This window comes from Chiloscyllium plagiosum, unplaced genomic scaffold (genome assembly GCF_037043375.1).
Source record: "Chiloscyllium plagiosum isolate Xiang-an unplaced genomic scaffold, Cpla_swu_hap1 HiC_scaffold_4, whole genome shotgun sequence".
Lineage (NCBI taxonomy): Eukaryota > Metazoa > Chordata > Chondrichthyes > Orectolobiformes > Hemiscylliidae > Chiloscyllium > Chiloscyllium plagiosum.
The window spans coordinates 40,563,147-40,580,366 of NW_028270142.1; the positions used below are offsets into that span (position 1 = coordinate 40,563,147).

Consider the following 17,220-nt stretch of genomic DNA (forward strand, 5'->3'; position numbering starts at 1 on the left):
CTATTGAGTAAAAATCCAGAATTCTCAAATGTTCCTCATACGTTAAGCTTTTCATTTCTGGGATCATTCTCATGAACCTCCTCTGAACACACTCCAGGGCCAGTACAAACTTCCTGAGATATGGGGCCCAAAACTGCGCACAATACTCCAAATGTGGTCTGATCAGAGCCTTATAGAGCCTCAGAAGTACATCCCTGCTTTTATATTCAAGTTCTGTCAAAATAAATGCCAGCATTGCATTTGCCTTCCTAACTACTTATTCAACTGCAAGTTTACCTTGAGAGAATCCTGGACTAGAACTCCCAAGTCTCTTTGCACTGTAGACTTCTGAATTGTCTCCCCATTTAGAAAATAGTCCATGCCTCTATTCTTCCTACTAAAGTGCATGACCTCACACTTTCCTATTTTGGACTCCATCTGCCACTTCTTTGCCCACTCTCCTAACCTGTCCAAGTTTTTCAGCAACCTCCTTATCTCCTCAATGCTACCTGTCCCTCTACCTATCTTTGTATCATCTACAAACGTAGCCAGAATGCCATCAGTTGCTTCATCTAGATCATTGATGTATAAAGTGAAAAGCTGTGGTCGCAACACTGAGTCTTGTGGAACACCACTTGTCACCGGCTCCCATCCTGAGAAAGACCCTTTTATCCCCACTCTGTTTTCTGCCAGACAGCCACGCTTCTATCCATGCTAGCACCTTGCTTCTGACACCATGGGTCATTATCTTACTGAGTAGCCTCCTGTGCGGTACCTTGTCAAAGGCCTTCTTAAAGTCCAGGTAAATAACATCCATTGGCTTTCCTTGATATAACCTGCTCATTACTTCCTGAAAGAATTCTAGCAGATTTGTTCGGCATGACCTCCCCTTGATGAAATCATTCTAACTTTGCTCTATTTTATCATACATAGAACATAGATAAGTACAGCATAGAACAGGCCCTTCATCCCAGGATGTTGTGCCAAGGATTATTCTTAATCTAAAATAAAATAACCTAAGCTACACGGCCCTCAATTCACGTGCATGTCCAGCAGTCGCTTAAATGTCCCTAATGATTCTGCTTCCACCACCACTACTGGCAACGCATTCCATGCATTCACAACTCTCTGCGTAAAGAACCTACCTCTGACATCTTCTCTATACCTTCCTCCTAATATCTTAAAACTATGACCCCTCGTGCCAGTCAATCCTGCCCTGGGGAAAAATCTCTGGCTATTGACTCTATCCATGCCTCTCATTATCTTGTATAGTTAGACCAAGTAACTTCTCGTCCTCCTTCTCTCCAGAGAGAAAAGTCCAAGCTTAGTCAACCTCTTTTCATATGACAAGCCCTCCAATCTAGGCAGCATCCTGGTAAACCTTCTTTGCACCCTCTCCAAAGCCTCCATATCTTTCCAATAGTAGGGCAACCAGAACTGGACACAATATTTCAAGTGTGGCCTCGACAGGGTCTTGTTGAGCTGCAGCAAAACCTCGCAGCTGTTAAACTTGATCCCCCGTTAATGAAAGCCAAAACACCATATGCTTTCTTAACAACTTTGAAGGATCTATGTACTTGAACACCAAGATCACTCCGTTCCTCCACACTACCAAGAATCCTGTCTTTAATCCTATATTCAGCATTTAAGTTCGACCTTCCAAAATGTCACTTCACATTTATCCAGGTTGAACTCCATCTGCCATTTCTCAGCCCAGCTCTGCATCCTGTTTGTGTCACGCTGCAGCCTGCAATAGCCCTCAATACAATCAACGGCACCTCCAACCTTTGTGTCATCTGCAAATTTACTAACCCACCCCTCAACCTCCCCATCCAAGTTATTTAAAAAAAAATACAAAGAGCAGCGGCCCAAGAACAGAGCCCTGAGGAACACCACTCAACACTGACCTTCAGGCTGAATACTTTCCATCTACAACCACTCTCTGTGTACCGTCAGCCAACCAATTCTGAATCCAGACAACCAAATCCCTGTATACCATATCTCCTGACTTTATGAATGAGCCTACCATGGGGAACCTTATCAAATGCCTTGCTGAAGTCCATGTACACCACATCCACTGCTCGACCTTCATTGACCAGTCTCATCACCTCCTCAAAGAACTCATGACCTGCTCGTCACAAAACCATGCTGACTGCCTTTAATCACGTTATGCTTTTTCAAATAGTCATAAATCCTATCCCTCAGAATTTTTTCCAAAACCTCGTTGACCACAGACATAAGACTGACTGGTCTGTAATTGCCAGGGATTTCTCTTTCCCTTTCTTGAAAAAAGGAACAACATTTGCCTCCCTCCAATTCATCGGTACAACTCCCGTGGAGAGTGAGGAAGCAAAGATCTTTGTCAGTGGCTTAGCAACCTCCTTTCCCTCTTCCTGGAGCAACCTAAGATAAATCTGGTCTGGCCCTGAGGAAACCAAAGCAAAAGCTCATTTAGGGCTTCCCCTATCTGCTCAGACTCCACGCATAAGTTCTTTACGCTATCCCTGACCGGCTCTACCTCTCCCTGATCATTCTCTTATTCTTCACGTATGAGTAAAATGCCTTTGGGTTCTCCCTAATCCTTCCTGTGAAGCCTTTTTCGTGCCCCTACTGGCTTCTCCTCAGTCGATTTCTGAGCTCCTTTCTAGCAAGCCTGTAATCCTCTAAAGCTGTGCTAGATCCTTGTTTCCTCCACCTTACGTAAGCTGCCTTCTTCCTTTTGACAAGAAGCTCCTCTGTTCTCGTCATCCAAGACTCCTTAATCTTACCCCTTCTTGCCTGTCTCAGAGGAACAAATTTGTGCATCACTTGCAACAACTGTGCTTTAAACAGTCTCCACATATCTGTTGTGCCCTTTCTGTGGAACAATTGCTCCCAAACTGTACTTCCCAACTCCTAGCTTAAAAATGTTTTGCTGGAAAAGCGCAGCAGGTCAGGCAGTATCAAAGGAGCAGGAGAATTGACATTTCGGGCATAAGCCCTTCTTCAGGAAAGGGCTCCTGTCTACACTTCCTACACTTCCAAGTATTCAGAAATCTCATCCTTCACAACGGATTCCAGGATCTTACCCACAACCATGGTTAGGCTAATCACTGTATAATTTTCCATCTTTTGCATCATTCCCTTTTTAAACAGGGATGTCATGATAGCGATTTTACAGTGCTTTGGGACCCTTCCCGATTCTTGCGATTCCTGAAAGATTTATGGGTTCAATCCCCACTCTTTGGCCTTGAGCGCATAATTGCAGCTGAGACCAAGATAGTAGCATCTTTCAGATGAGATGGCAGATTGTGATTTCATCTGATCCCTAACAGATATGAAAATATCCCACAGCCAGTGGTGAAGAGCAAATTGAATGGGACTGAAGAATTAGCCATTTGTGGTGACAGAGAAGCTGCAAATGATGCACAATGGTCATCTCCGTCAATTTATCAGTAGTATAAACAGCAGTAAAGGAACAGAAAAACACTCTGGAAGACGACAAACAGATCAGTAAAGGACTCAAATAAAATGAGATGAAATAACACAGAAACGGAAGGAGTGAAAAGGTGCTATAGAAGATGGTAACAGACACCATTAATGTAAATGAGAAGGACAGCTGGTGTATGGTGTATGGAGGGACAGCTGAGATGTAGTGCTACGGAAACCATTGGCTCAGAATTCCCAAGATGAGGGAGCTGCATTGTGAAAGAGTTTATTGACATTGCAGTGTTTCTTTAGCAAGAGATCACAGAAGTTCTTCAAGCTGTTAAAGTGTGAAAACTGAAGCCAGAGATCATCAACCTGAAGAGGCATAGGCCCCAACAGTACATCCTGTTTTTCGGTCTGGAATACCAAGCAGCAAGCTGGAGTCATCAAGTATCTGCTCTGACTGTCATGTTGGGAATTCTTGGTGTCTTTGTTCTACTGTTCCAAGGTAAAACAGGAAGCTGCATATTAATAAGGTAAGACTTAATGTTAATGAGTAATGATCTACTTTTATAGACCTTTTATTACTCTCTCTCTTATGGGAATCTTGTCTCAATGCACTGAACTCTTTTGGAAAATGCAACTAGTTGCATCCGACTTTGGGAAAGGTCTCATTAGACTTCTTACACATTTGGTCCAGATTTCTAATCATAGCCCATGGGATTTCAGGGCTGGCAGGAGTGCTGTTAAGAAAATAAAGAGTTGTCAATAATGAGAAGGACCTGCTGGTATGAAATGAAATGGCAAATCCTATTTAAGAGGAACGCTGGTTACTTTGCTGAACCTCTTACTCCACTCCTGAACCATACAGGTTTGTCAATCAGTCTGTAAGTTTCATGAATGTATCAAAATGTATTAGTCCTAGTATTCCTATTCTATTCACATGTGATGGTGAAAAAGATATGTAAGTAGCATGTGGGGTATTTGAAAATACTTTTCTCTAACACATTGTGAATGAATTACACAATTCATTAGAACAATAGGGTGGTTGTGGCACAAATGGTGCTAATTTGGCCTATTGCATTTGTGCTGGTGTGCTGTAGGAAGAATTCATTCCCCTGCCCTTTTCTCATTGACCTGAATATCTTTTCCTTTTCAGAAAATGATCCAATTTCCTTTTGCCTCCATTGAATCTGCTTCCAGCTTACTCTCAGGCAATGCATTTCACTCACTGCATTAAAACGTTTTCCCTCATGGCACTACTGCAGCCTTTGCCAATCACTTAACTTAGTGCCCTCTCATTCTTAAACCTTTGACGAATGAGAACTGTTTCTAAAAAAAATTCATAACAATCTAAGAACATGATTCCAGCACAAAAACCTGGTAATCCAGACAAGGGCGAAATCCTCTCAATGGTTGGCGTATAATGGTCTTCTGACTGTTAAAAGAAATGTCAGAAATTAAATACTAGCAATATCATGGTCTTGACAATGATTTGGAAGGTGGAGTTTTTCAGCCCATCCATTCCCAATTGTTAATTTTGTCCTGAACAGAATGGGGAATTAAAATTGGGTAGATCTCTAAAGAGGAGAAAGAATTTCTCCTTCAGATCACAACTGAGATAGCAAGTGTGAAAAATGTAATCTTTAAGTAAGAAATGGAACACTGTGCTGATGTCTACTGGTGATAGATATCCTTTTACTAAATGGGGAAGAAAAACTTCTATGATCCAACAGTGGCTGCAGCGAAAGTTTCAAATTTCAATCTTATTTTACATATTAATATCATCACGTATTTCCTATTTGATTGATGACTTGGATTATATTTATCAATCAACAACATTATAGTATGAGCTGCACACTTAAGACCAACAGTGGCTACAGATAAAGTTTCAAATTTCAATCTTATTTTACATATTAATATCATCAAGTATTTTCTATTTGAATGATGCCTTGGATTATATTTATCAATCAACAACATTATAGTATGAGCTGCACCCTAAAGGCCAGGTCTGTGAGAGCTCCATCTTGTAAATAATGAATGAAAACGTGTTGCACTTACTTTAAAGACCATCGTCTTGTTGGCATTAATCGGAACCCCGTCTACACTCACTACAACCTGATAGCTGTCTTTTGGTAGTGGTCTAAAAAGAAAGGAAAAACGTGCATGAACACCAAAGGAACACAGATTAACAGTGTATTTTGAATAGAACATCAGAAAAATTCTCACCATTGTTTGCGACTAGTCCCTGGGTGAGGCTGCCCAATTTGGTTTGATTGCAGATGGGATAACCTAGGTAGTTGAGACCCACCTAATGAGGATGAACTGGCTCCCCTTCTTTATTCACCTGTGCCCTTTATTGGTCTTGAGAACATTTATTTCAGAAAATTATCCCTTCACCTTTCTTCCAGTCCTAAGAAATTTAGGTTTTAAAGGGAGCCAATTTAATCAGACTTTCTGAAATTAATAAAAGAATTAGATTTGAAACATGAGAATAATGGATTATCTCCTCCATTTTAATATTTCTGGTTGAAGTTTCCCTGATTCCCTACAGGAATGACATTCCAGAATTCCTCACCAGATAATCACTGAATTTACATCATGTAACCCTATGGTTGCATCTATTTCTTAAAAACATCATGTGTTGAAATTGAAATTTATTATGTCCCTAGATGTTGCCGGTTATGATACTTACCCCGTCTCCTCCCCCCACAGACATGAGGAATGAAATTCAATTATCCAGGAATGGTGATTGTGGTCCTTCTTCAGTATGTACACCAGTTCTGTTCCCCAACTCTTTTGCTCTTACAACAATGACTACATCAGTGCTACATCCTGCACCCAGGCTGAACTGGAACAGTTCATTGACTTCACTAACAACTTTCATCCTGCCCTCCAGTTCAGTTGGTCCATCTTGGACACCTCCCTCTACTTTCTTGACCTCTTTGTTTTCATCTCTAGCGACAGTTTGTGGACCAATATTTATGAAAACCCACAGTCTCACACAGTTACCTGGGCTACCCCTCCTCCATCCTCTACCCCGCAAAAACTCCATCCTGTTTTTCAAATCCCTCCACCTACGTCACATCTGCTCTGCCATGGAGACTCCCAAGCGTCCCAGGTGCCGTCCCATTTCCAACAATGTCCTTCCCTCTCCGCCCCTCCCCACACTCCAAATAGAATAAAGTGTCCTCACTTTCCATACCACCAACCTCCACATGCAACGTATCATCCTCAAACACTCGCCAACTCCGGTTAGACCCTACCACTCAGAACATCTTTCCCTTCCCACCCCCTCTGCCTTCCGAAAGGACCTTTCCCTTTGACACTCCTTGGTTCATGCTACACTCCCCTCCAACCCCCTTGGTACCTTTCCCTGGAATGGGAAGAGTTGCAACACCTGCCTGTACACCACCTCCCTCACCCTCCATCCAGGGCCCCAAACAGTCCTTCCAAACAAGACAGACTTTCACCTGCATCTCCTCCAACCTTGTGCATCCTGTACTCCCAATGTGGCCTTTTCTACATCAGTGAGACCAAACATAGACTAAGTGTCCATTTCGCTGCACATTGTTGCCAAATGCGACATGGCCAGCCTGACGTCCCGGTCACCACCCATTTCAATTCCCCCTCCCACATCCTTGGCCTCCTCCATTTCTAAGACCGCAAGTTGGTGAAACAACAACTAACCTTCCGCCTGGACAGCCCACGGCTCCAAGGACCTAACACTAAGTTCTGCAGTTTCAAATAACCTTCCCACCCATCCCCCAGCTCCTTTTCCAGCCCCGCCTCCTCCCTTCCATTCTGCCTCCCGCCTCACTAACTTCTCTATGTCACCACCTCCAATCCCATTCCATGTCCAGTCTTTACTCTCCTCCCCGCCTCTTTGACCGAACCTCATCTGCCCAGCTTCCTTCCTACCTCTCTGCTCCACCCTTTCCGCTGACGTATCACAATAACCCCATACCTGCATCTACCTATCGCTATCCCACACACCTTTCCTCTAGCCCCATCTCACTCCTATTTCTTTCTGAGCTCCCTTCCCCCTTCCTGATGAATGGCTTCAAAACAAAATGTCAACTTCTCCACTTGCTGGTGCTGCTTGGCTTGCTACATTCTTCCAGCCTCCTGTTTATCTGTGGTGATAGTGGTGTCTGGGACATTTCCTGTAAGGTATGATTCCATGAGTGTGACTATGTCAGACTGTTGCTTGACCAGTCTGTGAGACAGCTCTCCCAATTTTGGCACTAGCACTCAGATGTTGGTGAGGAGGGCTTTGCAGAGTCGACAGGGCTGTTTCTGCGTTTTCTTTTTCCTGCGCCTAGGTTTGATGCCAGGTGATCTGTATGGTTCCATTTGTTTGAGATGTTGTAGTGATTGCAATAACTCAAAGGGTTGCTAGGCCATTTCAGAGGGCAATTGAGAGTCAACCATATTGTTGTGGGTCTAAAGTCACATGTAAGCCAGACCAGGTACGGTTAGCAGATCTCTTTCCTTGCTGGACAATAATGAACCCAATGGGGTTTTCTGACAATTGACAATGATTTCATGGTCATCAATGGATTCTTAATTCCAGACTTTTTTTTAATTGAATTCAAATTTTACCATCTGCTGTGGCAGGATTCAAACCTGAGTCCCCAAAACATTACCTGAGTCTCTGAATTATTTGTCTAATAATAATACCAATAGGTTATCGCCTTCCCTTCCCTTTATCTCCTTCCATTTTAGACATTCTGTTTCAGATGTCTCTGACTCTGCACTGATATGACATTCTAGAATTTCTCCCCAGTCAGTCACTGAACTTGCATTTGCAATCATCCATTGATTGTCACTCCTTTTAAAAAAAATGCAGGTTGCAATGGAAAATTCAGTATTTCCCTAGGTGATCAGAGTTTATGATCCATTGTCATGACATCATGAAAGAAAAGCAACATTTAAAATTGTAAGGAATGGACAGTAAATACTGACATTACTAGTGTTACCCAGATCCCATGAATGAACTAAAATAAAATCTAACTATCTTGCTATTTTATTACCAAGGTAATGAGTTATTCAACCTTTAGTCATCCGGTTCCTTATGAAATGCAGTATGATCCTGCATAGAGAGACTGAATATATCTACCTGGTGTAGCAAATAACCTGTGTTTCGTGGCTGGAATCTTTCTCTACATCGCAGGGAATGGACCTGGATTCTGATAGGAGCTGCACCTTATTGCCCAGTTGTCCATTTCCTCCTGTGTAGTCAAATGGCCTTTCTCCCAAGAAACCTGTGAAGACAGCCAAAGTATATTAGACGCAGCAAGAGTAAGACTTATCAAAGAGGGAGAGTAACCTGCCTTACCTTTTCCTTTAATTGTCAGCCTGGTTGCTCCATTGACGCTACCGTGGTAAGGAGTGATGTCCAAAACAATAGGAACACTTTGGGAAACTAGGAAATAAATAAATACATAGATGTTATGGGAAGTGGTGATGTAATCACTGAATCAGTAATCTAGAACCCGAGGTGAATGCTCTGGGAATATGGGTTTGAATCCCATCATAGCAGATGGTGAAATTTGAATTCAATCATTTTAAAAACACCTGGGAGAAAATAAAGCCAGCCTAATGACACTTACATAACCACATCTGCTTCACTAAAACCATTTTGCAAAGGAAATCTATCCTCCTTACCCAGTCTGGCCTACATGGGACTCTGGGCCCACAGCAATGTGGTTGACTCTGAACTGCCCTATGGGGCAATCCTAGTCAGCAGCATCCACATAGAAACAATTAAATAAATAAATAACGGGGGGGATGGTGGAAGGATTGAAATGCGAAGGATAACTCGTACAGGTGGATATGACAGAAACAGAAAGATAGGAATAGCAGACTGACAGATAGGTACTTACTGGGGAGGAGAGAGTAGATAATTGATAAATCAACAGTGAAGACTCCCAGTCAAATTTGTTCAAATTCAGATGTAATTCAAATTCAGGTTTAATAAATAGCAGGCTAATATAAAATGATTTAGAAAACTGGCAATCCACTTGCTAAATACTGGCAGTGATCTGTGATAACATTTGGCTGTTTTGAGCTGAACTGCAATTACCTGCATTGGTCAGTGACCAGAGACTAAGCACAATGGCCACGCCCCATTGCACTGACTGGCCCTTCATGTCATCCCACAGCTCCCGTTCCTCCCTCTGGATCTGTCTGTTGGGAGGAGAAAGATTATATCAGGCTGCGTGCTGACAGATTACACACACCACTGTGGTTGAATTGCCTCCTTCTACTTTATCTCTAACATTTCCCTGTTTGCTATCCCCTTCCTTCCCGGGAGCCTTGTACTTGCTAATAAACTGTTAAACCTCCAAATCTGATCAAACCTCATCTACCTGAAATGTTCAGCCTGTTTCTTTCTCTAGATATTGAAAGACTGACTGAGTATTTTCTGTTATTTTATTATTCAGAACTGAATGGCTCTAGATAACTAGTGTAATAAGTCATTTTTAATGCAAGGGTCAAATTTGGTTAATTTCTTGTGTTTTTCCTGAATTTTTAAAAGTAAAGTCATGTCTAACCAGTTTGCTGGAGTTTTTGGAAGAGTTAAGAGAGAGGATTAACCAGGTCAAGACTGTTGATGTGGTATATATGGACTTCCAAAAGGCATTTGTTACACAAAAGATTTATGAGGAAAGTTATAGGTCATGGACTAAAAGGAGTTGGAGCATGGGAATTTGAATTCGGCTAAGGGTTAGGAAACAAGGAATAATTGTTGATGAGTATTTTTTGGCCTGGAAGAAAGCTTGTAGTGGAACTTCCCAGGATTGACATTGGGATCCTTGCTTTTCCTGATTAATATAAATGATCTAGATCTTGATCTGCAAGGCACAAAATTTGGGAGTTGTGACCTGTGAGGAGGACAGTGATATTGAAACGTGGATAGGTGACAGATGAAGTTCAATGCAGAAACATGTGAGGTAACAGACTTTGATACAAGGAACTTGGGGAGGTAATACCAAATGCAGGCTACTATCTAAAAGTTGCAGAGGAGCAGAAAGACTGGGCATATAGACCATTAAAGGTGTCAGGTTTGGTAAAGAGACCTGTTTAAAAAAGAAACACAGTATATTAGGCTTCATTATTAGGGTTATAGAGTGCAAAGCAGGGAGGTTATGCTAAACTTATGTAGGCCATTGTTTAGACTTCACCTGGAGTATTGTTCAAGGTTGGGAACGGATCAGTTCTGGATTGCATTTGCAAGTTGATTTGTTTGTAAGTTGGAACACGATGCAGGACATTAGAAAGTATCTGTCGTAGGGAAAGGAAATGTTCGTATGTCAGTTCTTATAAAATTAAAACCCATGTATGGGATCATACTTGTAAGTACAGGCATCTGTAAGTTGGACTTGCAGAAATTGGGCACCGCTGTATTGTTCTGGGTGCCACACTATAGGAGGGATCTCATAGACTCAGATATTTACAGCACAATAAAAGGCATTTGGCCCATTATGTCTGTGCCATTCTACAAAGACCCGACTACAATAATCCAATTTTCCAGCTCTTGGTCCACAATCCTGTAGGCCATGGCAACACAAGTGAATACCTAAATATTGCTAAAATGTGAACAGTTTCTGACCCAAGCACCTTGTCAAGCAGTGGTTTCCAGATTCCTTCCACCTTCAGGATGAAAAACATGCTTCTCAACACTCTGCTTAGCCTTCTACATTTCAGCTTACATCTATGCCCTCTGGTTATTAATCCCTCTATTGATGGAACAGGTGCATTTCTATGTCCCTTACCTTTGCCCCTCATGATCTTATACAGGCAGTCCCCAAGTTGCAATCAGATTGAATCGTTCACATGTCGATTTGTACACAGGTTTGGATCACAATGCAGTAAAACAGCCATTCGTAAGTATGGAAATCATTTGCATATCGGATTTTTAAAATTACACGCTGTATGGAATTGTGTGAATATGTATGGTTGTTCATAAGTCAGATGTTTGTATGTTGGGAATGCCCTATAAACCTCTATCAGGTCCCACTCAAGTGCTGCTGTTCCAAGGAAAACAACCCTAACCTATTGAATCTTTCCACTCTTCAGACAATATCCTGGTAAATCTCCTGTGCTGAGATAGAATCACATCATTTCTAAAGTGTGGCAACTAGAACTACACAGAGTACTCCATTTGTAGACTAATCAGCATATTATACAGTTTTAGCATAACCTCAGTGCTCTTGTTTTTAATGGCTCAGTTAAGAAAGGGAAGTGTCCCATATATCTTTGTATCACCTTGTCTAATAGCCTTGCTGCTTCTAGGATTTGTGTATGTACACACCAAGACCCTCTCACCTTCAGTACTTTCCAGGGTCCTAATATTAATAGTGTAAGCCCTTTCCTGGGATCTCACTTCTCGGAGTTGAATTCCGTTTGCTGCTGTTTTGCCCAGCTGACCAGTCCATTGATATCCTCCTGCACTCTACAGCTATCTTCCTCACTATTTACCACCTTACCAATTTTCATGTTATTGCAAACTTCATCATATTAAAGCCCCAATCATAAATGTGCACCACAAAAAGCCAAGGTTCCACCACCAAACCCTGCAGAACCCACTGGAAATTGAATTGCCGTTACAGAAATATCCCTCTACCATCACTCTCTGCTTTCTGCTTTTTCAGAGAAATTGAGGACTGCAGATGTTGGAGTTCAGAGTTGAGAGTGTGGTGCTGGAAAAGCACAGCAGGTCAGGCAGCATCCGAGAAGCAGGAGAATCGATGTTTAAGGCATAATGCCTCCATCAGGATTGAGGGTTGTGGGCTGAGGGACAGGGAGATAAAGAGAAGGGGATGAGGCTGGGAGGGAGGTAACTGGGAATCCAATAGGTAGATAAAGGTGGGGGAGAAGGTGACAGGTTGGAGAGGAGGGTGGAGCGGATAGATGGGAAGGACGATGAACATGTCAAGAGAGAGGTGCTGAGTTGGAGGCTTGGGACTGAGATAAGGTGGGGGGGAGGGGAAATGAGGAAACTGGTGAAATCCACATTGATCCCGTGTGGTTTCCGGGTCCTAAGGTGGAAGATGAGCGTTCTTCCTCCAGACATTGGATGGGTAGGGTTTGGCGATGGAGGAGGCCCAGAACCTGCATGTCCTTGGTGGAGTGGGAGAAGGAGTTGAAGTGTTCAGCCACAGGGAGAGGGGGTTGGTTGGTGCGGTTGTTCCAGAGATGTTCACTTAAGTGTTCCACAAGTTGGCGTCATGTCTTCCCGATGTACAGGAGACTACATCGTGTGCAACGGATGCAGTCGATGACATTTGTGTAAGTACAGGTAAATTCCTGTCGGGTGTGGAGGAACTTTTGAGTCCTTTGACAGAGGTGAAGGGGGAGGTGTGGGCGTGTTGTTTTGCACTTCTTGCAGTGGCAGAAGGTGCCAGGAGTGGGGTGTGGGCTGGTGGAGGGCATGGATCTGACAAGGGAGTCGCGGAGGGAATGGTTTCCCTGAAATACTGATAGGGCTGGGGAGGGAAATATATCCCTAGTGGTGGGGTCTGTTTGTAAGAAGCAGAAGTGATGGAGGATGATGTGATGTATACGGAGGTTGGTGGGGTGGAAGGTGAAGACCGGGTGGGAGGATTCTGTCCTTGTTGCGTTGGGTTTGTATCCAGTGTGCTATTTTATCGAGAATCCCACAAGCTCTTATTTTCTTGACATGTCTGCCATGAAGGACCTTATCAAAAATCTTACTAAAATCCATGTAGACCACATCAAATGAATTACCTTCGTCAACAATCATTGTTATCTCCTCAAAAGGTTCCATCAAATTTGTCAGACATGGTCTTCCCTTAACAAATCCATTTGACTAGTCCTGTCTTATCCACATCATTCCAAGTGCAGGTATATTCTGCCCTTAAGAACTGTTTCTCATAATTTTTCCCACCATCAAGATTAGATTGACTGCCCTGTAATTTCCGGGTCAGCCCTTTTCTCCCTTGTTTTTTAAGTGAATGAATTGAGAGAATGCAGTTTACAAGAATGATTCCAGGCTGAAACACCAGTTATTAAGTTGCATTGAAGATGCTGGAACATGTTTGCCTTGGAAAAGAGAAGACTGAGGGGAGATTTGAGAGATGTTTTCAAAATCATTGGGAATCTGGACAGAGTAGATAAGGAATTATCGTCCCTGCTTGTAAAGGGACTGACAGCCAAAAAGCCCAGTTTTAATTGAGTCCTGATGAAGGGTTTTGACCTGAAATGTTGACTTTCCTGCTCCTCAGATGCTGTCTGACCTGCTGTGCTCTTCCAGCTTTGTACCTATTGGCAGATTTTTTTTTAGATTAGATTAGATTACTTACAGTGTGGAAACAGGCCCTTCGGCCCAACAAGTCCACACCGACCCGCCGAAGCGCAACCCACCCATGCCCCTACATTTACCCCTTACCTAACACTACTGGCAATTTAGCATGGCCAATTCACCTGACCCGCACATCTTTGTGATTGTGGGAGGAAACCGGAGCACCCGGAGGAAACCCACGCAGACACGGGGAGAACGTGCAAACTCCACACAGTCAGTCGCCTGAGGCAGGAATTGAACCCGGGTCTCTGGCGCTGTGAGGCAGCAGTGCTAACCACTGTGCTACCATGCCGCCCACAATGTTTTTTAGAGATAAAGAAAATGTGAGGTGAGAAAAAAATTTAGCACCGAGCAAGTAGTTAGAATAAAATTGCACTGCTTGGAAGTGTGGTCAGGGCAAGTTCAATTCAAGCAGACAAGAAGGCTCTTACAAAAGGAAACATATGCTGGATAATGGGAGGAAAGGTAGAGATTTAGCACTAAGTCAAAATGCTAAGAGAGTTATGTGGTCTTGTTCTGCATTATACCAGCTCTGTGGAATTCTATCAGCATTCAGTTTGCAAACACTTAAAAAGCTTACTGTCTTTCTTACTAGGTTTCAAACTGGTCCTTTTGAAAGCAGGGTGGGGTTTGAGGCATGATATTAAGGGTGATAGTTCAGCTTTTGCCTCTTTATTTTGAAAGTGACATGATAGGATGCAAAAATTTCCACCCAGTCATGTCAGAATCAAGATTGCATACTATCAGCTCAGAGTAACAAAAAAACCTAAATTATACTGTGATGCTGGGAGAGTTAGGAATTTAAATATCAACCATGACGTCCTGCTGCTGAATTAGCTAATCTGTATGTAAAAATATACTGTTGCAGATTTATCGAATCAAAATTACAGTATACAATTCTGGATTTGGTCAATTTGTACATTAATATTCATCATTCCTGATCTATGCCTTACTGCACATCGAGCTGGATTTGCTCCAACCAGCTGTTATTGTATATAATGTTCGATTTACTTTTCTCTTTGTTATCGCATGTAATTTCTGGTACATCAATTGACTAAATAAAAACATGGTTCTGAGGAAGGGTCTCTCGACCCGAAACGCTAACTCTGATTTGTCTTCACAGGTGGAGGTGGCATGGTGGCTCAGTGGTTAGCATTGCTGCTTCACGGGACCAGGGTTCAATTCCAGCTTCAGGCAACTGTCTGTATGGAGCTTGCACTTTCTCCCTGTGTGTGAATGGGTTTCCTCCAAGTGCTCCAATTTCCTCCCACTGTCCAAAGATATGCAGGTTAGGTGAATTGGCCATGCCAAATTGCCCATAGTGTTAAGGGATGTGTAGGTTAGGTGCATTGGTCAGGGGTAAATATAGGGTAGAGGAATGGGTCTGGGTGGGTTACTCTTCAGAGGGTCAGTGTGGACTTGTTGGGCCAAAGGGACTGTTTCCACACTAGGGATTCTATGTTTCCAGATGTGCTGAGGTTTTCCAGCAATTTCTATTTTTGAATCTACTAAATAAGACTTTTCAGAGACCAATCTGAGGAAGACAATCAAATTTACTTAAAAGAAACTCAATCACCAACAAACACCAAACACCCTGATTTTTAACCAGTCCTGCTTTGAACCCTTGATTCAAGGTGTTGCAAATTGCTCTTTGGTTCACTCCAACATAGGAAATAATAAAACTTGAACTGGAGAGTGAAACACTGTAAGAGTAGATATTTGTATCTCCTGGATCACACAACGCCCCTTACCTTTCCCCAGGTACAAGCTTCAAACAAACGATCCTTTCTGTTCACCTGTATTCCCGATGTGAAACGATCACAGCAAATATGTTACAACAGTCACACTGTGAATATTTCACAACATCAGTGTGAGAGGGATGGAACTTGAAAACCTGAGTCTGACTCTTCGGCCCCTTGCTGTATTTACCTTAGCTTTACCTGGGCAATGGCTAATTGGATGCCATGGAAACTACTTCGAAATCTGTACTGTCCAAATATTACTACAATACTTTCTGAAATTCTGTCTCTGTTTATTTGTGTTTAATTGTTTTCATGACTCTGAATGCTAGGGTATTACCACGCCTCACTTGCATATCTGTCTTTATAAAAATTCTTCTGTGAATGTGATACCTCCCAGCATAACACTTCCTTTTGCCTCCTGGATCATTGATAGATTGATACCAAAGCATAGAGATGTTGCTCAATGAGAGTCTCTAAGGAGTTGTGGAGTTGGCATAAAGTCAACTGTAACCCAGAGGCACGAGTTGTTAAAGGAATAGCAAGCAGGAGTCACCCCACCTCCCCTAACAGAGAAAGCCCACTCACCACCAAGGTCCAACACATGAACAAAGAACAAGAGTGGGCCACTTGCCCTTGCAACCTGCTCCACCATATAAGATCATGGCTGATCTGATTTTAACCTCATCTCTACATTATAGATAACACTAATGATCCTTCATCTAGGGGTGGCACAGTGGCTCAGTGGTTAGCACTGCTACCTCACAGCACCAGGGTACCAGGTTCAATTCCAGCCTCGGGTGACTGTCTGTGCGGAGTTTGCACATTCTCCCTGTGTCTGCGTGGGTTTCCTCGAGGTGCTCCGGTTTCCTCCCACAGTCGAAAGATGTGCAGATCAGGTGAATTGACGATGTTAAATTGCCCATAATGTTAGGTCAATTAGTCAGAGGGAAATGGGCCTGGGTGTTCAGAGGGTTGGTGTGGACTGTTTGGGCTGAAGAGCCTGGTTCCACACTATAGGGAATCTAATCTACTTGGCAATCAAGAACCTATTTACCTCTGCCTTAAAATATTCAACATTTTGCATCCACTACCTTCTGAGGAACTGAATTTCAAAAGACTTTCAAGAGAATGGGCGGCACGGTGGCACAGTGGTTAGCACTGCTGCCTCACAGCGCCAGAGACCCGAGTTCAATTCCTGCCTCAGGCGACTGACTGTGTGGAGTTTGCATGTTCTCCCCGTGTCTGCGTGGGTTTCCTCCTGGTGCTCCGGTTTCCTCCCACAGTCCAAAGATGTGCAGGTTAGGTGAATTGGCCATGCTAAATTGCCCGTAGTGTTAGGTAAGGGCTAAATGTAGGGGTATGGGTGGGTTACGCTTCAACGGGTCGGTGTGGACTTGTTGGGCCGAAGGGCCTGTTTCCACACTGTAATGTAATCTAATCTAGAATAAAAAGTTTCCTCTTTTCTGCTTTAAATGACTTTTAAGTTGTGACCCCGAATTCTATAGTCTATCACAAAAGGAAACGTCCACTCCACATCCACTTGGTCAAGTCGTCTCTGGATCTTTTATGTTTCAATTAAATCACTTCTGACTCTTTTAAACTCCAAAGGATGCAGGCCTAGCCTACCCTCATTAGTTCTCCACTCATTCTAAGTATTAATCTAGTTAATATTCTGTGAACTCCAATGCACTAACAGCCTTCTGTAAGTACAGGTAATGAGTACTGTACACAACACTCCAGATGTGGTATCACCAATGCCCT

General features: G+C 42.9%; 1 protein-coding gene across 1 annotated transcript in view; it reads right to left on the minus strand.

Moving 5' to 3' along the window:
• The window catches only part of LOC122549504 (fibrocystin-L), a gene marked incomplete at its 5' end in the record, with an annotated part of 252,804 nt that extends 236,220 nt beyond the window's left edge, over positions 1-16,584 (minus strand). The window contains 6 exons of the mRNA XM_087985858.1: positions 4,768-4,825; positions 5,449-5,530; positions 8,510-8,654; positions 8,729-8,815; positions 9,476-9,579; positions 16,514-16,584. Coding sequence (XP_087841984.1) covers positions 4,768-4,825; positions 5,449-5,530; positions 8,510-8,654; positions 8,729-8,815; positions 9,476-9,579; positions 16,514-16,584 — 547 coding nt within the window. The remainder of the gene's footprint in view (positions 1-4,767; positions 4,826-5,448; positions 5,531-8,509; positions 8,655-8,728; positions 8,816-9,475; positions 9,580-16,513) is intronic.
• Between the last annotated feature and the right edge of the window lie 636 nt (positions 16,585-17,220).